This window comes from Pinus tabuliformis, chromosome 1_2 (assembly GCF_031772625.1).
Source record: "Pinus tabuliformis cultivar Carrire ecotype Pingquan chromosome 1_2, CPIR1, whole genome shotgun sequence".
Lineage (NCBI taxonomy): Eukaryota > Viridiplantae > Streptophyta > Pinopsida > Pinales > Pinaceae > Pinus > Pinus tabuliformis.
Genome location: NC_142298.1, coordinates 520,261,623 through 520,286,994, shown reverse-complemented (window position 1 = coordinate 520,286,994; position 25,372 = coordinate 520,261,623). Strand labels below are relative to the sequence as shown.

Sequence of the window (25,372 nt, the reverse complement as noted above, 5' to 3'; positions counted from 1 at the left end):
ATACACTATTAAGGATAATCCTTCAAGGATCACTTGGAATCCAAGCTTTCACAAGAATTTTAAGGCCTAGGGACCTCCATTATAAGATACATACCCTAAACCTAAACCTTGAAATTCACTTTAAGCCCTTCCTTGAGAGCTTACAACCTTGCCTTCCAAAGCAAGCAAGCCACATATTTGAGCCTCTCTTGTGAATAGGCTTCCAGGATCACCCCTCACCCTATCATTGGTCCATCCATTTTGTGATCCTTATCATAACGGGTCTCCTCTCATCAGTGAAAGTCCATAAAGAGCAGGAAGCCTTAACCGAGGTGACAGTGGGCTATTGCTCCATTGTTGCCCTTAGCCTAGTGGTAGTCCTTCAAGGATCCCCTTTTAGGACCCTTGCTAGTTTGAGCAGTAACATCACCCTAGGGGAGTAGAGAGAACTCTATCTCAAGACTTCTAAATGAGCTACATTCCAAAGCATTTCCAACTAGTGCATATTTTCCTTGGGGCAAAAGAATTTTGTGGGGACTGAGAGAAGCTAGCAATAAATGGAGTATTGGTCGGAGAATTTACAGGAATTTATCCTTAGGGAGAACGAGTTCCCTTGGTGATTTGCAGGGGTGAGAGTGTTGCATTTTAGAGGGACGATTTTGTCTATTTTGTGGTCTACACAGGGGTTTACTCGCAGCTTCGATGCACTTGCAGAGACTCAAAGTTTGGGGAGAATTCGAGATGGGATCTGCTTAGTGATTTAGGGGAGTAATTCTTGGGAGTTAGGGAGGATTTCTTAGAGGGAGATTTGGGCCTAATTCGATAGTATATGAACTGTGGGGAGTTTTCTAGCCCAATTGAGCAACTCGCACTTGTTGAGGGTCACCAAGGGTCGATGCATTCAACCCAAACTCTTTTTGGGCTTTTGTGGGTTTGGTGAGAGGAGGCTAGGATTAATTTTGCAAAATTTTTTGAGCACTTCTAAGGGTAGAATTCCTAGTTCCATTCAACAGCCAGCAACAAAAATTGTTGGAGGAGGACGCAATTTATCCTGGGACTATTTACACCACTTAGGTTTGTGAGACATTTATTGGTTTTGTTGAGCTGATGCAGTAGTGCCCGTGGCTGATTTCTCATAATTTTTGGAGCAGTTTGGAGGGCTACATCAGCAATCCCTTTCTAGTGTTAGTAGCAATTTTTCTGGGTGGGCGCAAATTTGGTAGTTGAGCCATTTCCAACACTTGGGTGCCATCATATTCACCTAGGATCTTGCCTTGCTTGCAGTAGAAAGCTCAGGTTCCTCTGATCTCATTTATTGTACTCATATTTATCAATGACTCGGAGTTTTTGCTCATATTTCCATGTTCAAATGTGTATGGTATCAGAGCCATGATCTTGGCTAGCTTCTTGGCTAGCTGTGGGGTAGCCAACTAGATCATGGAAGATTTGGGCATGTATGCATAGTGACAGGTTAAACCATAGACAACCCATGGCTCAAGGAAGATTTAGTATGCAGGAATTTTGGGGTGGAATCCACTGGAACGATGAGAGATTGGCCTAGTTGAGGAAGGTGTCAGACCAGATCCATCCTCATCCTTACAGCAGAGACACTAGAGGTGCACAGGTCGTGGGGGTGCAGCCATCTACACTGTGTGGGGAAAGTCGATAGAATCAGGGCACCAGATCTCCTCAAAAGGAGCAGACAAGACAGGGACAGTTAGAGGGTGAGACCAGGGGGCGCTTTTGCTGGTGGAGACCTAGCTTTAGATATCAAGAGCCTGAGGAGGAGGTTGAGCATGAGGTTGTGGGCACACAGGAGTGTGAGGAGTGTGTCGATGTGTCTAGTGTGACGCAGGAGTCACCCTTGTTGGAGATCCCTTTGGTAGCTTTGATTGACACCCTAGTGGAGAGAGTAGAGCATACACTCAGAGGGCCATCTGTTGATGAGGTGTCCAGGGCCATGTCCAAGCTTTCAAGTGGTAGTAGCCCACAGCAGATTAGTGAGGTGCCCAGAGACATGTTCAGCGACGAAGTACTAGCTGGCGCAAAGTTATCCAAAGTCGAGACAGAGTTTCCAGACGGTAACTACCTATCGTTGATTGTTGAGGGTGTTATGCATGATGAGCTATCTATGGAGGGGCAGTTAGTGGCTCATGTTGAGCCCATGGTGGAGGAGGATGAGCAACCATCCTTAGAGTCAGTGATCGAAAGGACGGTTGCTTGCTAGATTGCGAGACCAACACGGACTGACGGATGCGTGTTCGGCGAATCAACCCCAGGCAGGCTGGGGGATGGTACGAGCTAACTATAGGGTAGGTGGTATGCCCTCAGTATGCCTAGATGGTAGGCACTGAACTGCGATGGTTCTTGAGAGGACCCGAAGGGACTTACCGCCAGAGGAGATATGGCCTTGGATATTCCTAGACTGTGAGGGGGAACCTAGACTGTGAGGACTGTTAGGGGATGGGCAGTTGTATTAGGCTCCCCAGGTGCATTGGAAGCTAGCAGAGTTGTCGTACTTTCAGACGACAATCCCCTTCAAGCATACATCGATGGGGCTTGCAGCATTGTTGGGCCGCCCCTGCATGTTGGTGAGAGAGAGTTTGTGTTACCTAGGTAGATTACATGGATTGGCCAGACTAGCGAGATGAGGCGACACGAGTTGCACAGGGTGCAGCATTCACAGGATGGAGGACTTGTTCTGTGTATGGTTGTTCGTGCATTCGATCCCTCTCTCGGGGTTGGATGGTGAGAGATATTGAGTTGGTATCTGGTGGTGCTAGCTAGGTGGTTAGATGCATCCATGGACACAGTTCAATAGAGGTTGTGGATTACCAGAGGGGCTCGAGGGCCACACTGTTGTTGGGATCCAGGTGGGATTCTCCATCAAATCATGGAGTCAGCAGGTGATGGTAGTAGCTGCATGATGGACTCGGTGATTGGCGCACACACCTTTTCATATCCCCTTCAAAGTTCCTGACAGCACTAGTGACAGGATGGATTAACAGGGGAGCAGACAGATTTCATGAGTTGTCATGGCATGTTGGGCGTACATGGGATTGTAGGATGATTAGCCTACTTTGGCAGGAGTTGGTAGGAGGAGGTGGCATTGGCAGGCCACCAGACAGGGTATTGTATGGAGACAGTGCTCTCTCACTGGTATATTGGACACAAGAGCTACTAAGGATAGGCTCAATAGTGTCATTCACGTTAGCATGTGAGGAGTTAGGTCGCTCAGGTCTATCTGGGAAAATGAGGAGATATAGCACACATCATGGAGGGCTTACTAGCAAAGTGGTGGATGCGTTAGCACATGCGAGATGGCATATGATACAGGGTGGTACGACAGTAGGCAATGGTACCTGTTACCACTCAAACTAGCAAGGGTCCTAGGAGGGGATCCTATAGAGAAACTACTAGGTCAGGGGCAACAATGGAGCAGTGTTTTCAAAACCGTTTTTAAAAACCGGTTACCAGTATAACCGGCCGGTTAGCAAGGCCGCCGATCTAAACCGGCCAAAAAACCCGGTTGGAAAGGCCATTTTGCCATTTTTTTGCCCTAACCCGATTGGAAAGGCAAGTTACAGTGGGCATGCCTAAAACCGGCCGGTTTAGGACAGAACCAGCCGGTCCCGTCCTAAACCGGCCGGTTTTAGGCACGCCCACCGTAACTTGCAAAAAGCGGATTTTTGACTGTGGTTTAGGGGTTTTGGGGGGAAACTAAGGGTGTTTTCCCTCCAAAAACACCCTCTCCAAGCTATAAGAGGCCCCTCTCACTCTCATTTGTCTCACACAACTGATTTGGAGTGTTTGTGAGTGTTTGTGAGTTTGTTTGTGAGCTTGGAGAGTGTTGAGTTTTTGTTGAAGTAGTCATCTTGGAGTTGGAGTTGGAGCTATTTTGGAGATAGTATGTAGGTATCAGTGGAGTTGCCATCTTCAAGACGAAGCTAAGGAAGCTAGTTTGCATTTCCAGGTAAGGATTTGCACTTGAAAACTCCTCATTTGAGTCTGCTGTCCATGAATTTTTTTTTTCATGTGTTATAAATTTCTCACTTCTATGATCTATCATGTATGCTATAAACTCTCTAGCTCTATGCTATCAAATTTTGTAGCTTGCATGTGCATTTGTTTTCCTACATTTATCTTTGGTTTTCCATGTTGCTTAGCTGCAATTTTTTTTTTAAATGGCAGATTTCTTTGCAAATTGTTATTATTTCAAGCAAACATGGCTCCAAAAGGAAATGACAGTGCATGGGCTCATTGTGATGTAATTGATGGAAAAATGATATGCAAATTATGCCATAAATCTATTGAAGGTGGGGGTATTCTTAGGTTGAAACAACACTTGGCTGGGATAAGAGGCCAAGTAAAGCCATGTGATGCACCAAATGCACTGTTAGGTCCTATTAGGGTAGAATACATTTCCAAGCTTGAAAAATTTTATGAGGATAAGGCTAGGGAGAAGGCCATCCAAGATGACATTGCAAGGAAGAGGGAATTATTAGAAGCCATGAAAGAGAGTGGGTATGATGATTATGAGATTCAAGACTCCTCTTCTATCCCTTCCACCAATGACCCCTTTCACTATGTTCATCTTTCTGTTGGCCAACCATCAAAAGGAACAAAGAGAACAAACATCCAAAGTTATTTCTCATCTTCTGCCAACATTGCCTCTTCTAATCCCACTTCCTCCCAGCCAAGTTCTCAACCCACTTTGGATCAACATTGGAAAAGACTGCAAAAAAACTTCTCATCAATACATTGCTAGATGGTGGTATGATTCAGATATCCCATTTAATGTTGCTCACTCACCTTATAACCAAGCTATGTGGGACTCTGTTATAGCTGCAGGAAAGGGCTTCAAAGGCCCTAGTATGCATGACTTGAGGGGAGCTCTTTTGCAAAAAGAGATATCTTCCATTGATGAGTATTTGGTTGAGTTTAAAGATTCATGGCTCAAAACAAGTTGTTCCATTATGTCAGATGGATGGTCCGATGGAAAGAACCGCACTATTATTAATTTCCTTGTTTCTTGCCCTCAAGGAACCATGTTTTTGAAATCAGTTGATGCATCTGATAAGGTAAAGGATGCAACCCTTCTATTTGAGCTTTTGGATAACGTTATTCAGGAAGTCGGGGAGCAGCATGTTGTGCAGGTCATCACTGATAATGCCTCAAACTATGTTCTTGCTAGAAAGATGGTTGAGACCAAATATAAGACCATATTTTGGACTCCATGCGCTGCACATTGCATAGACCTCATGCTTGAGGATATAAGCAAAGTGGAGTGGGTAAAAAACACTGTAGAGCATGCCAAGTGCATTACAAAATACATTTACAACCACTCATGGGTATTGAACCTAATGAGGAAACACACTGGGGGCAAAGAGCTTGTTAGGCCTGCAATTACGAGATTTGCTACTCACTTCCTCATGTTGCAATGTCTCAATGGTCAACATAAAAACTTGCAGAAAATGTTTTTCTCTAAAGAATGGTTTGAATTTCAGTGGGCTCGTAGACCAGATGGAAAAGACACCAAAAAGAAAGTGTTAGACACTTATTTTTAGAAAAGGTCTCTAGAGCTTGTGAAAATTACCGAGCCCCTTGTTAAGGTGCTAAGGTTGGTGGATGGGGAAAGATTGGCCATGGGCTACATTTATGAAGCTATGGATCAGGCAAAGGAGCAGATACGGGCAACTTACAAGGACAGGTTAGCTAAATATGGCCGTATATGGGAGATCATTGATAACAGATGGAACAATCAACTCCATCATCCTATACATGCAGCTGGGTATTTTTTGAACCCAAATTATCACTATAAAAATCGGCTAGGAGATCTGCATGATGGGGAGGTCAGAGCTGGATTGATTGATTGCTTGGAGCACATGGTCCCTAGCCATGTAGACCAGTTGGAAATACATAGACAACTTATTGTTTTCAATATGGCAAGTGGTACTTTTGGCAAAAACTTGGCAAAGATGGCAAGAGATGTGGACCAACCAAGTAAGCAATTCCAATTTCCATTTTGTTTTTCTTTTCAAGTTAAAATTGTTTACGTTCTTTACAATTCAAATTATAAATTAAGTTACTAATTAATGTCTTTTTCTTTGCAACACATTGGTGGGAGTCATTTGGTGGCCAGTGCCCTCAATTGCAAAGGTTTGCAATTAGAGTCCTCAGTCAAACTTGCAGTGCTTCAGGTTGTGAGCGCAATTGGTCTGTTTTGAGCGCATACACACGAAGAAGAGAAACTGTTTGCAACAAAAACGATTAAATGATCTTGTTTTCGTGCAGTACAACCTTCGACTAAGGAGGAACCAAATGATGAGCAAATCACCTGATCTAGATCCCATTATGTTGGACGATATTGATCCAACATCAAAATGGGTGGAGGAGACTGAAGATCCTATGTTTGAGGCTGATTTTGATATCGACATGGCTTTAGCGAGGATGAAGAAGATTATGTGGCAGCATCAGAACCAGGATCAGTAGCGGCATCAAGGAAAGGCAAAGAACCAATGGAAGGCACTAGTCGTGCAGGTCGACAAACTCGTGCTTCCATTAGGTCCACTTCTATTGTCATTGGTGGCATTGATACTGAGGTTGCAGATCAGGCTGAGGTATCCTCAGACTCTAAACCAGATGATGTCTATGTAGCTCCTGATGATGATCCTGTGTCTAGTAGTGGTGATGAACTTGATGATTGATCATGTGTACACTGTAGACTTGTAGTAGGCCAATGGCCTCATAGCTTGCAGCATTGTTTTTGGACTTTATAGGCCATTTAGAGCCTCATTTCTTATGTATTTTGCTATTTTGTCGATGATATGTATTGTACTCGGTGCCATTTTGATATATTCACCTTTACATGGTATATAAATGAGGAAACTTTGCATATTTTGTCTCTATTGGCTTGGAATCATGGTTTTACATCTTAAAAATAGTTTTGTTTCATTAAAAATTAATTATTTAATGTATTTTTTTAAAACTGGTTCGTTTAGACCAAACCAGTCCCGGTTAGACCGGTTCCAGTCGGTAAACCGATTCATTAGGTGGACCGGTCCGGTCACCGGTTCCGGTTTTAAAAACATTGCAATGGAGTGATAGGCCACTATCACCTCAACTAAGGTTCCCTGCTCTTTACGGACTTTCACCGATGGGAGGAGACCCGGTATAAGGGGAATCACAATAATGAATATGTCAATGGAAGGATAACGGGTGATTCTCAGGGCCCATTCACAAGAGAGACTCAATGATATGGCTTTCTTGCTTAAAAAGCAAGGTGAAAGGCTCTCTATGAAAGGCTAAAGGATTCTCGAGGCTAGGGTTTGGGAATATATCTTGTAAAGATGATTCTTAGGCTTAGAGATCCTTATGGAGAATTGGTATTTATGTGATCTTTGTGGAATGGGAGTTGTAAGGTTGTGGGACCACACAGGACCAAGTGAAACTAGAATTAGGTCAAGGAAGTGGAGTTGATCAACCAAGGGCAAGCTTGACCTAATTATGGAAGAGAAGAGGAGAATAGGACAAATCTTCTTAGAATTGAATGCAATGGTCCAAATGAGGACACTAGCCAAGAGAAATCTAGGGCAACAAACGATCCTTGAGCTAGGGCTTGCTATATCTCAAGATCCCACCATCAGAATTTCTTGAAATTTGGAGGACCCCTAGAGAAAACCCTAGCATGGTTACGGACAAGAGATTGAACATTTTTGGTGGCTAAATTGAGATAAAATGATGCCCAAGGTGTCGTATGGAGGCTAAACCTAGAAAGAGAAGGAGAGGTGGGAGAAATATTTGTTAAAGGTGACCACCTATGGAAGGATTAGTGCCTTACCCTTTGGGAGAGATGGAGTCACAGAGAATTTTATTGTTTGGAAGAGGTTTACCTAATCAAGGAGGCCTTCAAGCAACTTCACATGGGATTAGGGCATGAGAGCAGCTCCTCAAGGACTTTATACTTCGATATGCAATAACTAATTACTTATCAAGATGTATTGACAATAACAATCTCTAGGAATATTCACCCATTCATGCATGGCCCATTCAATGATGCAATGCTATAAAAGATCAAAATTTCCACAATTTCACATAGAAAAGCAGTAAATTTCAGACTTGTAGAGCGAAAATCCTAGCAACATTTCATGTGACAAAGTAAATAACAAGAATAAGCATGAAAAGATTGCTTACATGTACAAATGAGAATATCCAATCATCAAATTATGCCAATAATGAAGCTCCAAGATAGGAGAAATAGATCCAAATATCAAAATCCATCCATGTAATCCAAACTCGTCCTCCAAAGGGAATGCGAAATTCTCAAGTAGCTACTAAATCCCAATCCAAATGATGATGATGAAAATGAATCACCTCACTTCTATTTATACAATCACTAATGAGTTTGATTTTCCTAATTTAGCCTAATTAAGCCCCAACTAATAAAACAATGTGCAGTAATAACATCCCTTGGTGACAAACCCACCAAGATAGCTCAATAACATAATAATAAGTCTCTCAAGAGGGTTGAATGATCAATAAAGTGAGTCGTTGGGCCTTTGAGGCGGTCTAATGAAGTCCTGAGTGTGCCATGACGTGAGAATGGACCTCAAACATAGTGGACAAGAGGTTGGCCCCTTGTTTTCCAAGCAAGTACCTATGGTGCTCCCAAGTGGGTGTGAAGGGCACAAGGAAATCCTCATGGGTCTCCAAGTGGATCGAAAATGCCTATAAACCATCTATAAGGGCTAGAATGATGACATAATCCCTCCACATCCTCATTTGGCCCCTAGAACATCTGCCACATGTATGGTGCAAGTGTGGAGCCGACTGGGCATGGTGAACCAAGTGCATCATCATCATCCAAAGGTGGGACACAAGAAATCAATGAGTGGTGTTGGGGATCCACGAAGTACTCTCTAATATGGTGGAGGCCCATGGCTCTCAACGCTCACCTTACATGTGCTAATGTGGCCCTCTAGAGGGCTACAACCCTGTATAGGGAGACCAAACCCCAAATGGAGACCCACCTGCAATCCTGCATAAGATTCAATGCATCCCCTTGCCCTCCAATATAACAAATCATCAGAATAATCAAGTAAAAGAGCTTACAAGTCATGGAACCAATGGAGCACTTCATGGTGGCACGCCCTTCCATAGTGGGCTTTGGCATGTACAAGTGTCTCCAAGCTTAATAAAGGAGTTAATCAAGGACCCTATTAGGTGGTTTCAACCTTTAAAAGGGTTAGCATGTCCATGGTACATTCATCAGGTGGTAGGTGGCAAATGATATAGTGATGGAACGAAGTAGGGGATCAGGCGAATGTTGCAAGCCACGTGCCATGGCACAAAGGTAGCTATAATAAGGGAAGCCCACACCTGGGTATATGAGTGTATGAGGGAAAAAATCATGGTACATGAGTTACCCAGGCATATTTTTTTCCACCCTTCTTCATATACCTTTTTCCTTTGATTGTTTTTTCTTCATAACTGCTCGGGGCTCCAGGGGATGAGAGCATGATGTGTAGGATATAGCAGTGGATACCCCCTTTTAAGGTGGGGCAATTTCATTGCCCACCAAGGGTTGGGACAATCATGGGTACCTTAATGTGGAGAGGGCTCATCTAGGGCCCATAGGAACCAGGCCCCAGGGTGATGGCCAGAAGTAAGGGATAGAACTCATGTTTGCCTTTTGCCCAAGTGCTAAATTTGTATGTCCTAGCCATCTTTTGCATTTTGTGGTACATTTCCTATTGAAAGTGGCCAAACTATGCTTTTTCTTTTCTTTTTAGCTACATCAACCTCTGGAGCATTGTTCCAGGCCCGACTCAAAGTGTGGACAAGGGGAAGGGGAGGCTAACCCTATGTGGACCTAGTGGACACATGTGGTTCCAGATGGGAAAAGAGATGAATGGGGCTAAAATGAGTGGAAGGGAGCGATGTATATGGTTTCGGGAAGCAAGATCATGCAACCAAAATCGATATTTCCCATGTAGTGCCAAACCCTAAAGTTAATGGCCAATAAAGGAGATCCCACGGGACTAAGATACAAGGCTAACCACGAAATCAAGCAATGGAGACAAGAGTATAGACCTAGCCCACTCTTTCTGCTGAATCCCCCCACCAATCCATGCCCAAAAGTGCCCATGACAAGAAAAATTACTCAACTATACCAATGAAAAGCCATACCTCTAGGGTCAAGAGGCTCACCTTCAAACATACAATCATAGCAAATGGGCGAGGGACCACATGGTCGGATAATGGCACATTGAACTATCATTATATTGTTTTTCATCCATCTCGATGGTTTCAAAGTGGAAAAAGTGGAGGAAAAAGCTCACGACACCAATTTTCTCAGCGGTCCTAGTTTGGAAAATTTTGGGTCGAAAACTTCAGGAGCCATTTGAAGCCTTAAATGAATACTTTTTGTGGTCCCAACCTAGATTCCATAATCTACACATTGATACATTTCCAACGACAGAAGAATCACCTCAATCAAAGCTCGTATGAGAAAGTTATGCCTCCCAGAAATTGACCTATCAAAATTGACCACCATAATTCGAGAGGATGCCATGTCAGCCCCCATTATTCATGGGAAAAGGGTTAGTCACATGATCATGATGAAGAAGACTCTAGAAGAGTCCATATTGTAATTCTAGTTAAGATTTGAATCAATCAAACCTAACCACTAGTAGGCTATAGGGTTGTGTTATAACCAGGCCAATAGGAGGAAAAGAGGTTCCATTCTTTCCGGGTGCATTTTGTTTCATAGATGAGCAGAGTAGCCAAGAGGGATTGGGAGAGAGCACAAAGAGGATTTGTGCACTATAGTAGCCCACATGCCACGGGCCTTACTTCTTTATACTCACAGTGATTTTCTATTCAAAGAAATAGAGTTGAGTGGTCTGACCTTCCAGCTAGGTTTTCTCCCAAAAACGTTTCCCAGGTTATATCTTGTGTCAATCATCGTTTGTGAGTTTTTATTTCATTGTTCTCTATTTTCTACATAATTATAATTTGCATGCATATACAATAAACAATAATTTACAAGTCCGGGGATCTAAAGAGAAATAAACCCTCTAGTGGAGATTTCAGATTTTTAAGTATAATTTTATCAAATTTGTCATGACGAACTGTCAAGTTGAAAATTGGGGCAGTTTACGGATCATCTACTCAATCATACCAATCCCATGTGTGTTCTATGTACAATCAGGTCCATTTATATAACTTTGGGTCACCATAATAGTTATGTAATAATTAGATATTTAGTTCAACCATATGCATAATTGTCTTCCATAACCTCTCCATGAATCTTTCAATTGATTTTCAGCTCTAACTTCTCTCTTTTCTCTTCATATTTGATTCTTACTTAGACATCTATGTTTGCTGTATACATCATTACAAAGGCATCATATAATTTAGACATCATTCATGATTCACAAGTAGGAGTTAATCCTTCAACTAATAGTACATTGACATTTGTTGAGGGATGCACTAACCTCTATATGTTTGAGATTTTTATTTTGAAGTTCACGAAATATATATATATATATAAACACATTCATATATGAAATTAGCAAGAAATTTCCCTATTAGATAGAAGACTTGTAGGCCCCTGAAAAGTTATCCAATGCTAACGATATGTTCATTTTTTATTGTTTCAGAAGCTAATATCAAGGAGTTTAATTGACATTTAGCATTGAAAAGAAGTTCTAGACATCTTTGACCTGGTAAGCAATTGAAGTAATCAGATAAAAACTTAAATTTCTGTATAATCTTGGAGTATGTCTGAGAAATTGCTTATACCAGCCAGGATGTTTCATTCTGAAAGTTTGGGGGTATATCCAAATGCTCTGGTCGAAGAAATTGCTGTAGCAAGCTCATTTTCTCTGAAATGTCCTGGTCACTCTTTGCATCTTCAGGAAGAGATGGAAAGGTCCGGTTAAACAGTTTTGTCATGAGATACTTCTCCAAACCCTACAACCAAAGTAAAAATCCAGCTTCTGAGAAAAGTCAAACTTGAAAAAAACCAAATATATTATATGTTACATATTTACATCATATCCAGAAAAAATCCAGAAGAAAAGGTTCAGCATATTGGCCTTTAGAAGTGATGTTGGAAACCAAATGCTGAGTACTTAATCAGGAATTAAATTATAGGTAATTTTTATATAGATATGATCTTCCTAGGGTACCCTGTTTATTGTAATGAGAATGAGGTTTGTGAATTTCTAACTGATTTTCTAACCTATCATACTGTTTGTTAATGCTAGCAATATCAATTTTGAGTTGTACTTATGCAAGTTCCCATCAGTCCAAGACTATAGCAGGTATGTACTTATACTGTTTACGCATATACGTTTGAAACAGCTGTTTGACAATAAGGACTTGAGAAATTTGTGTTAGTGTCGGAGGTGGAAACAGACCTGGAGAACCTCACTGTTCCCAAATTGAGAAGTGGGCTGCAACAGAGTTGGAGGTGAAACCAGACCTGGAGAATCTTACTGTTCCCAAATTGAGAAGAGGGCTGTAATAAAGTTGGGGGTGGCAGCAGACTTCGAGATATTGACAGTTCCTAAAGTGAGAAGTGAGCAGTTAGTAGTTGTGTGTGACAACAACACGATTGATATTCCATGTCATTCCCAGAGAGACCAAACCTTCAAGGAGAGGATTCTTAGAAACCTAATGCTAAGATGAATTGGATAACCATAGCTATAATTAGTATACAATTTTATCATATTAAAAAGTTTAATATGTTAGCAAATTATAGTATTATGCTATGAATAATTAGGAACTGAAGAGAAGAGTTTACATTCATAGGTTCCCACTTGTTCTCAGCGCTATATTTCAATTCTAAATTTATCCTTTTATAGACATACTTCTCTTTCTATTTCAACACTGCCACGTTTTGACTATTGATATCAATCTTCTTTGTATTTTGAGTTACGTTTTGTATTTATTGAAAATGTTCTTATGCCTAGACAATCTTTATGGTACTTGAGCACAGCCTGGTGTATTCATCAAGAGGCTTCATTATAATGGTCGACCTCTTATTTCAGTATAGATGAGAGTCGAGACACAGCTTTTTGGCAAGAGCTGGAGCTGCCTTCTTGCATTCTACATAACAAGTAGGTTGTTTAATTCTGAGTTTTCTTGATTTTATAAGAAAGCCATAAAAAACCTTCACTCAAATTCATTCATATTTTCAAAGTCACTTTAAAAAAGAAATAAATAATAACTATCCAAATTGTTGGAAATGCCTACCTCGCCCGCACTATCAATATCTTCTTCTGTTGCACCAGCCCACAAAGGATGAGCCCTGAAAGCACCTTCCATGCTATTGAGAAATTCTTGTACACTCTTACTGTCCCTTTCTGGATCAGCAGCATTGTATGAAAAGGACACAATGAAGCTGGCACTCAATGGATTGAAAGTGTAAATTAGTTTAACATGACTTTTACAAGATCTTCACTATCAACTTTAATATTTATCCAAAATGAGGAGGCATAACTTTCAATGCAAGCAATTTCAGACATGCCAATTTAATTGGGACACAATAATCTTCATTGGGAGGGTGAAAACTGTGATGAGTTAATGCTAAATACCCAGTAAATCTAGGCTGGATAACCAAAAAAATAGCAATGTTGATTTTACAAAGGCAGCCTCAACTTTCTAGTATCAAGAATATCCCTTGATAACAGCACTCTCAGAATCATTTAGAATACATGTATGTAAAATTTGACCACAGCCTAAAAGGTAATTTCTTGTAAAACCCATCATGTTACCATAATACGTCATATCATATTGCCTACACAAACAAAATCATACCCAAAATGTCCTGCTTATTCATAGTGCTTGGAACTTTATGAGCCCCCACAACTAGTTTTATAAATTTTGGACCAGTAATCTCATTCAACCAAACACCTAATGGCCATATGATCAAACTTATCTGACTGTTTGTTATAGTTTGAATCACTATGTCCATATTTTTCTGGATTTATTGAAGCCATCACCTCAAGCTTTTATCTTCCATAGATAGACTGTACTTATTAACATCCATCTTGTTTTGGAGCTCGTTTGATGCAGAAAAAGGAAGAGCAAATAATTGAACATGGTGGCAACATTTTATTTATAATGTGATTAATAACAGTTTAATGGAAAAACTTATCTTATCATGAAGCTGGAGAGTCTGATGAGAGGAGAGAATGCACACATGGGGGAGAGCTGGCGTATGGATGGGCAAGCACAAGAGGCTGTATGGCATGTGCGCAGCAGTGGAAAAGTATGGCCACTAGGCAGCAGCAAGGGGGGCAGATAGGGTGTATGAATCAGTGATGAGGAGATGTGTATTCCCCAAGGGTTTCAAAGAAGCAGTAGACCACTGGGTACAATTGCGAGAGTAGAGAATGTTTATTGAAGTAGAATCAAGTCACAGGATTGGTTTCCCCTCCTCCCCAAAGTATATCACCTTAAATACTATAATAGGGATGGATTTGTCTGTCATGGTGAGATCATTAAAGACCAATTTACAAGAGTTGGAGCTTTCAACTTGCATAAGACAAAGGAGGATTGGAAGCTCCTTCCTTCAATGGGGAAATTTATTGCCATGGAGGAGGTGATTGTAGTGGGTTTGAGCCCAAATATGGAGACCATGTTGGTTGAAGGCAGCAATAGTGTGGTGACGGGTTTGAACCAAGCAAGTTAGTTTGTACACATTGACGGACATACCCTTTCTCATGAAGATTTAGGGATCACTCCACACCCAAGAGAGTCTTATTTGAAGACTGTGAGTGCAGATTTGATGATGGAAGAGAAGAAGCAGGATAGATCAACAAGGTCAGCATCCTTGTATTGAGCTACCCTCATAGACCCTAATGAATAATATTAACACACCTGCACTAGATCAAGATGATTTCAACTTTTTGTTGTTGACAAAAAGGAATACTTTGAGGGATGCCATAAGCTGGAAACACGAGGTGTGATTTTATTGTTTTGCAAAGAATGACAGATGAAGAAGCCTCTAAGCATTGGTGTATTCCTTCTACACCAATGGTTAGAAGCTCACCAATGCGAAGCAGATAAGCCTCTATGCATTGAAGGGCTTACCCTTTCCAATGAGGATTTAGGAATCACTTCACGCCTAAGAGACTCTGATATGAGGACCATGAGTGCATATTTGGTGATGGAAGAAAAGAAGTGATGAATGATCTGTGCCCTTTTAGACACCAAGATCTTCTTATAAACCTTAACCGAATCATAGCACAGAAGTTATCATGGCACTATACTGAACTCTAGCTTCGAACTGCACCCTATCATGTACCTTCATCTGAACTATCATTCTCTTATGTCACTGTTCATTCCAAGTTCAAAGAGAGAGACATCCGAGCTGTCTCCTGTAGTCCTTCCTTGTTGTCCCTTGGAATGTCTTCGTTGTCCCTAGAAAGGTCCTCGTTGTCCCTTTGATGCCTCTCCAGAACCCATCCGAACTTACCTCCTTTCTGTGGTCTGAATTTCAGAGGAATCCGAGCTTGATGACTGTGGAGATCTGAACCAAACCTTCGTTGTCTCTTCTCTTTTATTTGAACTGTATGTTGTGATATAACACTAGAAAACATCACCGAAAATCTCAGAGTTGTCTGAACTGGTTCACTGTAATTAGCATCAAAAATCTCAGAGTTGTCTAAATTCTAAACTGTGTTATGCGAAGATCCTAGCAGTGTATATATAGTAGTTGGTCCGAATATATAAGCCGACGTGAGATAGTGAACCGTTGTGTCTCATTAGGTGAGCTGACATGTGTTATTCCATACAGTTTGGAGGCCGACTTCAAGAGAGGATTGTGCTTGTCTTTTGGAGGGTTGTTAGACACTTTGATAGACTTCATATATATATGACACATGCTCAAGAAGAGCTCTTCATACATGACATTAATTCTTTTGACTCTAATGATAAAATCCTAAGGCTCTCAATGGGAGCCACTAATAAAATAAAATCTCTTGCTCATGAAACCCATGAAGCAAGGCATGCAAAAATAATTTTATTTCCTTTTATTTCATCATTTACAAAGATCATAATTACATGTCATTATGAAGACCGAACCTAGTTACATTTTACAACACTCCCTCTTAACTAGGGAGGTATTCATAATGGTACTTGGTCATTCTCAATCTGAAGAATTTCTCATAAGAAGAATTCGGATTTGTAACTCATTTGTATAACATCATACCAACCAGCATTTATATAGCAAGGCCTTGACTAACAACTCTATCTCTCCAAAAGATCAGAGAAAAACGTTGGTGAGACAAATGATTTATAGACATCCTCATCATTGTCCCTCTCAGGATATGCTCCATGAGGACTATTCTTTTCTTGGACTCCCCAGTCCCCAAAAGAATATCAGTCCCCCACGACTACTCTTCCATGGGATTCCCTATCTCATCCCACAAGAGCATCGGATGCCAAATGATTACACAATCCTCCATTCTATCTTCTCAGGTGAAGCACAGAACAACATGTCTATCACTCCTTATACCAGGAGGTCCTATTCCATTAAAGTAATGTACTCATTCCTATCACAGAGGAATGTACCTAAGCTTCCGGCTTAGGAATTTCCGAGTTTCTTCCAAGTAAGAAACTTTTTCTCAAGCTCCCTCTTAACCAGGGACCTATAGAAACAATCAGTTGTATGAAGAACTCCTTTCTTCAATGTCATGAATTTCTTTTAAGGAGTCTTCAACCTTTTGGGAACTTCTATATATATAGGGCATAGATCATTCATCACTTTTGTCCATGAGTTAGTCGTGTCCTTAACTCATCAGAAAGTGATCCATCAGATTTTCCATCTGGCTTTGCTTCATGTCATTTTGTTGTCATGCCATATTTCTCGGAAGGACATCACATCCTTCTATATGGTCTGCTTGGAAGTCATCCTACATAAGCCCAACCAAATGTTAATTCAAAAATAATCACTGAACACTTCAAATCAAATTTACCTTTGTGATGATCTCTCACCATGACATCTTCTTGTAAGTATCAGCATCCTGCATGCAGATTGACACATCTCCCACAAATATTCAGTGTCAAGGGTCTCTATCTTTTTCCAACTTCCATCAGAGTCTTCACATTCTTCCGGGAGATCTTCTAGTCAAATCTTCTTGGACTTCGGATGTTGAATGCCTTCTACCTTCGTTGCATATTATCACGATCTCTTCCTACCTTTTCACACACTTCATTCCCAGGGGCTTCAGAGTTCCTCAATCGTAGTCAACCACCTCATACTTCATATGAGGACATATTATGTTGATTTCATCTAGTGTGACTCATGCCTTTCGACATTCTTTTATAGGAGGAGATTCCTTTCCTTTGATCATGCTTCTCAAAATAGAAGTAGTGATCCTTGTTACCTACAATCATATGACATGACTTTATAATATTAAATACAAGCATACATACCTCATTTTACCTTTAGGTCATCTAGGCTTCTTTCAGCAGCTTCCTTGATTGAAAAGATCTTCAACCCCTTGATCTGCTTCATCTCTCATGTCATCATACCATCATCCCATGAACTTCACAAGTTGGAGTTCCTGATGAAACTTTTGCTTCCTCTCTTGATCGGTGAATCCTCCAATGAGGATTCCATCTCGCATATCCTTTTTCAGCAGATGTTTCCCTTTTAAACTGATGTATGATGAGACTTGTCCTGGATGACTTCTTCCTTTGATCTTCCAATGAGGTCACCAAGAGCTATATCTTCCAAAGTTGACTACCATAGATTTTGTTCTAGCGGTCCTTCATGTTTCCCTATGGTGATGTCACAAGCTCTTGCTTCTAATGCTTCTCTTCCTTGGACTTCCTTCTTTCAGCAAATGTTTGAGTCCTTAACCTTCAACACTTTTGCCTTCAATTTGTCATCTTCTATCTTGCATATAAATCACATGTTGTTGAATGAGGTAACTTTCTTATCCTATGGGTATTTGTCACCTTGATTATCAGTTAGTGCATTATAGATCAATGATGATTATCTTCTTTCCTAGATCTTGAAGATGAGATCTTATGAAGATCCTTTCACGAATGGACAAGGGAATATATGATTGATGCAAGGAGTGGAGATCAAATGCAACAACATATCGGCTACATCCGTGGCTATCAGGGACAGCAGGTTGCCAGTGGAAGAGATATCTAGGAGAAAATTTCTCCTATGGGTTCACCCACTTTTGGTTGGTAACATTTGGCTCCAACTGGGACAAGAGCTCTATGTGGAATGCATGATCAATGTACTCAAATGGGGAGGTCATGAGAACATCAGCATTCCTCTAGGATCGCAATCCTATATCCTACACATCACAAACAATGTTGGAAGCATGTATCTAGTTGTACTTTTATCGCCCATGTTTTCATGAAGTAATAAAGCCATATAGAAAAGTAAATCTACACTAAGATGCAAGTCTAATCTAAATGCACCTATTCTAGCATGAGAACATGATATGATGATAGTAGCTATGCAAAAACAATATGCAATGCATCCTACTCTAACATGCATGCTACATTATGCAAGTGCTAAGTATAGTCACATAGCCAATTTAACCAGCATATCATTGAATCAAGATCATATTTCCTACTCCTACAACCAATTATAATGTACATTTGAAAGAAAATATGATAATCATGACACTTACATGCCAGGTCACAAGGGTGGGTGGTGGGAAAATAAGGCGACCATGAATCATGCAAAGGGGCCATGGGAAAAGGGGAAGAACATGAATCAGGTTGGACCCATTGGATCATTCCCTCAACCCTAAATATGGAGAAATCAATGACCAAGCTCAAGCGCTCCTTCTCAAAAGTCTCTTTACTGATATAAGGATGAAGGGATGGCTGGAATGAAGGATCACAACAAATAAGTTGCTTTTCCTCATAATCATATTCAAAAGGGGGAAATGACCTAGGCTTATCATCATTAATGATCGTGCATTAAGGAATGATAAGAGGGTCCATGGATGACTTGAATACACCTCCAGGATCATAATGAAGGTAGGGAAAGACAAGGTTTTTATTGATATCATCATCAGTATCATAGATAGGGTCCTTGTCAAAACGATGGCTAATGCTCTGACTTCCCTTCTTCAATATGCAAGTAATCACTAATGTCAACGTCCAAGGGGTTAATGGGGTCATCTTTCTCAAGGTCCTTGATATGTACAATGTTAGAGATAACGTCCTTGAAAAAGATGGGGCTATCTTCAATTCTACTTTCTAAGGAACCCTCTTCATCAAAATCCTTATCACGCTCCCATTCAAGATCTCCTTAATGTCTTCATCAATGATCTCATCTTGATGACCTAGAAAGGGATCCTCTTCTTCTTCATGATCCTCCTCATATTCAATGAAGGCTTCCTCTTGAAAATCAATATCTAGTGTTTGGCAAGCCTAGTCCTTAAGGTCTTCATCAATGTTCTCATCCTGATGATCCAGAGAGGAAATAAGTTCTATGTATTCTTCTTCAACGTCACCGGCGTACTCAGCGAGTTCTTCCTCTTGGGCTATATCCAAGATTTGACATGCTTCTTCAACGTTTTGAAAACTTGGTCCTTTATGAAAAAGGAAATATACAACCAACAGAAAGAAAGAGGAAATGCTTCTAGGCTCAAAAGATTCAAGCTAATATGTATATATACCAATAGATATAATAAACAATTCAATCTCGTCACTAGGCTGAATTATGTTGAATCTTAAAGTATACCTTATGAACTTTACTATATGATTGGTTGTTGAAAGTGGATCCCCATCGAATATTGGCACATCCTTCATGTATTCCAATTTTGGGTATTGTGGGATCCATGTTATATCCAAAGAAGTAAACAACTCGATCAGCGTTTGTTGGTCTCTATATATCAATGAATTTGGAGTTGCCAAGGTGAATGAAAATTGCCTTCAAGAATGCTTGCATCACCCTACAAGCATTAAACCTTGAAGCTCAATGAAGAACAAGGGCTTCATTCCTCCAATGGAGTTGCCTAATAATGACTTATATTGTCATTAGGTAAAAAGGTAAATATTTGACAAAGGTAGACTCACTTCTTCCCCAGCAACAACCCCAAAAATATTACCACACAATCTAGTAGGCCCTAAGGAGGGAAAGCCTGTAGGACAAAGAGCTAGACTAAGTGACAACAATGGGACAATAGCCCATTGTCACCTCAACCCTTGGTTTTCTCTTCCTGTACCCTGCATTGAGCTTCTTTTACCCATAGATATGCTCTAATACCATGTGAAAATTCTATTGCAGTTAATCTAGTTGTTATTTTCCTATCTTTTAGATTATTTGTCCCAACAAATTAACTTATTGCAAATATTGAATAAAACACAACTACAAATTTCACCAATTAAATAAACCACAGGAACTGAGAAAATCACACACATAAAATGGACACCAATATTTTTGGACAAATTGTCCCTGGAAAAACCCCAAGGTGGAGAAAACCAGTTCTGCGGATGAGGATTTTATTAATCTTCAGCAAATATGTAATTGAAATAATACATAAGCTACTTGATATAAATAGCAAAGCACTGACAAATTATTTTCTTCACTTCTGCAAGCAACTTCGACTTCCTGGGAGTTATTCGCCCCTCTAAATCAATTCGGCCCTCCTATACAGCCCAAAATCAACCCACATGTGCAACCTGGAGAATCCACTAACAACTCACACTCCTTGGAAAAATAATTCAGCCTCCATTGGAGAAATGATCTCTTTGGAAAACTCAATTTCTCTACAAATCGATCACTCTAGAAAATTTGTTGATCCTCTAGCAACCCAACCTCTCTCTATCAATTCGCACTACCTAGAGAAACTTGGCCTCTACAGAATAATTCAATCTCCCTCTGTCACTGAGAAACTGGAAATCATTGTTAAGAAATTCTCTCTGGAAAGTCGATCTCAATCACTGTTGAACCCTGCTGCTAGTGTCTTCCACGCTATCACTACACCCTTGCTCACTCGAATTGTGTCTCCAAGAGCCCCATCGATTTCGTCTTATAATCTCGCGTTAGTAAATCAACAACCACAATCTAATCTTAATCGATGGCTAAGATCATTTTGACCTCTTCAAGTCACTTTTCTAGAAGCCATTAGAAAGAACTCGACTAGTCTCAATTAATATTGATTAATTAACCCATTTCCCTAAGTTAGACTTAGGAAAATAATTAAAGCTAGTTAATAAATCTAATTAAAACATTTTTACTTTATAAAATAAACTAGGTTTGGGGATAATTAATCCAATTGTGTTCCCAACCTCATTAATACCACTTGAGACTAGAACATATGACCGAGCTACACAAACTACCACTATATTCCAAATTGCACCAAGTTTTGGGGATTGGGAGAGGGGCAGTACAATGGGGCATGTTTTGGGGGTGGATAGAAGGTATCCCAAATTTCCAATAGACAAGCAAACCAGAATGAATAAAAAAAATGAATATATTAACAAATATTGAAAATTTAAAATGAAAGATTCTAGAACATGGTAGTATCGTACAATTCAATACAAGTAGCAATTCTTAAATAATGTTATGAAAGACCTTGCCTTTGTGGATATTAAAACCATAAAAAACAAAGTGGATATAGGGTACAAGAACCTACCAAACATGGGAATCAAAAATTTTGTCGTGAATATCTCCCATTAAAGAAACATACTACATGCCATTTTGGCATACATGGATAATATTTGTTATGGTGACCATTTTTTCTTGGAGAATCAGTTCTACATGGGCACTAGTTTGAATAGGGGCATCCAAACGTACTCAAAAACATCGAGGGACATCTCCCAATATTCAGCGGAGGAGGTACATCTAGAGTACTTGCCCATGTCCTCGAGGATGTCCCCTTCTCACAAGAATTTTCCTTGTGTCTTCTCGTGGCGAGTGGTTTGCACAATGGGATGTTATCCCTTCCACGTGGTTTTAAATTTTATGGGGAACACTTTTGGCTCATTGTGATAAGGCTCAAGGAGTAGGCTCCCCTAACCTCGTTGATTCTCAGCTCTTGTTAAATCATAAATTGCTGGTTTATTTGGCTTACTGGCTGTTAGATATACTCTTGGTGTTATAGTGTGTTATAGTGGCAGCCGCTAGGTTTGACCCAAATTACTCCAAGAGTTACCTGATTCACCAAAATAAATTTTAAAAGAAAAACATAAAAGCCAAGAACTTTCATGCAGTACTCAAATCCCCAGGGATGGGACAGATTCCCGTGCAACATTGTCCATGTTGGATTCCAATCTAGCGATATATTTTGCCCAATTTCAATGGATATATAGTGAACTATATAGTTCGCCAAACCAATACTAGGGCCGAATTCTAATGAACTGCGTGACTATTGTACCGATGAACACAACACAGAAATGAAATTGAAATGAATTCCATAGAATTTGAATTCTAACGAATTAACAATTCAAATGAAGTCCTTGGTAATCGAAATTGCGACTGGAAAATTTGAAGTCATACAGGAAGGAACGTAATTGTAATGATTGTACCTTTTGATAGAGCGAACGAGATCCCCAGCGGTTGGATTGCGCAGCCTATGGAGGAAATCGTGAAAGGCAAGAGGAGCCGTGGCCGCATCCAGTGTGTCTCTCTTCTCCATCATCACGTATTTCACACTAATTTCTTAAGCCCAACCGCTATGTATATGTTTGGGGGCTAACGAGCTCGCACCTTGCCTGGATCCGGCGGTAGAGCTTGCAGCGTACAATACCGTCAACTCGCACAATAACCGGTCTCCCATGGTGGAACGTTAGGTGACAACTACTAGAGAGTGAAGTGACGCCAGGGCATCATGTGGAGCTATTCCTTGCTTTTCAATTGCTATATAATCCGTCGCGAGGCGAGTTTGGGTAATGACGTGAGCATTCATACAAATTCAAACAAGTGAGCTTAGTAAATATTTTATGATTTTTACGGTGGTATAAACTCGGGGCAAATTTATTTTAGAAATTCATAATTATTAATAATTTAACTTATAAAAATAAGTTAATTAATATTTATTTTCGTTTTGAGTATATTAAATATTGAAATTAATATTTATTTTCGTTTTGAGTATATTAAATATTGAAAATGTAAAACAACATTGTATTGTATTGCATATATCCTTATATATAAAATAATTTAAGGACATGACTTGTGTGTGTATATATAAAAAATGAAAAATTACATTATAAAACTTAGGTATTGAATATGTGGATTGAAAATATTTAAATTTAGAGAGGAGGAGCAAAGTCGCATTAGAGGAGCAAATTATTTTCACATATGATAGCATATTCAAGTAGCTTTATCATATATTTATTAGTTTTTTGGTCAGAGACTATGAGTTGTGTAATTTTAATTTAAGTTTTGGGAAAATGTGAATATTTGTAAATTTAAAAATATTTTTTTAATTTTTGGAAATTTTATTTCTATTTTTTTATTCGTTGAGCGAGTCTTGATGTGATCTATGTTTTTATTTTCAGTATTTGTCAATGTCTAACAAATAAATTTAAAATTGAAAAAAAAAAAACAAAAACAAATTTTGTGAGTTGATGTGGTTGTATGTCCTTTATGTAGTCAGGGGGAGGGGGGCTAAACAAATATCCCTAATGTTGATAGTGTGGAGTGCAGAGGAAGAAATCTTTCTCCCCACTTTGCAAAATGTATTCCTTCGCGCCATCATTGTGATAACGACTTATTGTTCTCTTAATTTCTTGCTTTGGATTTTCATTGGACTTCTCATGGAATCCTTTTGTTCTTTGCCCTTGGGTGTTATCTCTATATTGAATGTGGTTCTAGATTATCAATAATTTCAGCTATTATATATTGATGAGCAATTCTCCAGACTTAAATTCTGTGATTTACAATTCTTCTTGCTTACATTCTACGACTAAGAAAAGCATTTTGATGCATATAGAAAGTATACACTATGTTTTTCCCCACATCAATTTTGAATTATATGGAACACAGAGATGTATACTTTAATTGTAGAAATCTAGCAAAAAAACTTTAAGATAGCACTGAATAATACAAATAGAACCCAATCAACTAGTGTGCAATTCAAAAATTTATATTAACGATTAAATAATTTCACGCAAACTAAAGCAAGTTACGATACAATATCCCTATTGTTCAACTATATGGGTGACACACATGCAAGCATATTGTTCAACTATATGGATGACACACATGAAATCATATCATCACAAGTACCCTAAATGAAAATTAACCAATAATTTACAATGCAATCATCTAAGAAAAGTGGTTAGCAAGTAAAACCAAATTTGATTCCCAGAAAAGTTCATGTACTATGCTATGACAATAACTTGAAAGCAATGTATAATAGAAACCTAGCTTCAATTTGTAAACATTGAACCTTCGATATTGACAAATAAACTTCAATAATTTTGCTTAGATTCAAAGCTAGTCAACTCTTTATTTATCGCATGCATTCACACTGCACAAGCCATCTCCAAGTAGATTACAAGCTCTTATCAACAGTCTATGCACAATCTAACATTAAACTGAAGAGGTGGCAAGTGTGTGACCCTTCTGACGTTCCACTGTACTTGTAGTTGTGGCAACATAAGTGTCCTCATAAGAACAATAATTTCCTCCGAAAAATCCAGCGTGGATGAGTAAGATGTAGAAGAGATTTGTTCCAGACACAATAATAAGAAACGATTCCAACGTTATCTGCACACAAAACGCAAACTCACCAAACATTACTGATACAAAATCGCCATGACAGTATCAAAACTCAAGCAAAGAATAGGACATTAGTGACAAATATGAGCATATGAATGCAAAAAATTAATAGTACTAAATAGCAACTTTGTGTTTTGGCCACCAATACAGATCTCTATGCATCCCAACCTGCAGTTTATGTGAGTGAAAAATAATTAGCTCATCCTCAATTTGCAGATGAATAATAGATCATACGTCTTAATAATCAAGTTGATATATTCATGTTAGTATACAGTATGTAGCTAGTGAGTAGAAATCTCTATAATACGTAAAGAACTTATACTAGCTATATATAAATGCATACATACGCCATAGCAAGTAATGTGAGAGCCCAAGTTGTCATAGAGAATGCAGTAATGGAAGCAAAGCTCTATGAAAGTCAGAGATGATGGAGCCTTGAAAGGTCAGCTCCTACTACGGCAGTTATCAAAGAAAAAATTATCATGAAACTTGTCGCTTCATTCCCCATTGGAAATACACTAGAAAAAAACCCACAGGGAGAGCTCTGTAAATTAATCAATCAATTATAAGTAAATTTATACTATAATCAATGGCATATATATATATATATATATATAGATAGATATGAAGATGTCATTGATTCAAGTATAAATTCAATATAGCGTGAAA

The 25,372-nt window shown here is 39.4% G+C and overlaps 1 protein-coding gene across 2 annotated transcripts in view; it reads right to left on the bottom strand.

Annotated features, from left to right (window-relative positions):
- LOC149206627 (vacuolar protein sorting-associated protein 9A-like) overlaps positions 1-22,781 on the bottom strand; it is an 84,159-nt gene extending 61,378 nt beyond the window's left edge. The window contains exons 1-3 of one of the 2 annotated variants that reach the window (XM_089395499.1): positions 22,507-22,781; positions 13,243-13,390; positions 11,785-11,955 (exon numbers count right to left, since the gene is read on the bottom strand). In XM_089395499.1, the coding sequence (XP_089251625.1) occupies positions 11,785-11,955; positions 13,243-13,390; positions 22,507-22,619 (432 nt within the window). In that variant the 5' untranslated portion in view covers positions 22,620-22,781. The remainder of the gene's footprint in view (positions 1-11,784; positions 11,956-13,242; positions 13,391-22,506) is intronic. The other variant, XM_089395500.1, reaches the window with a different exon arrangement.
- Positions 22,782-25,372: the final 2,591 nt, after the last annotated feature.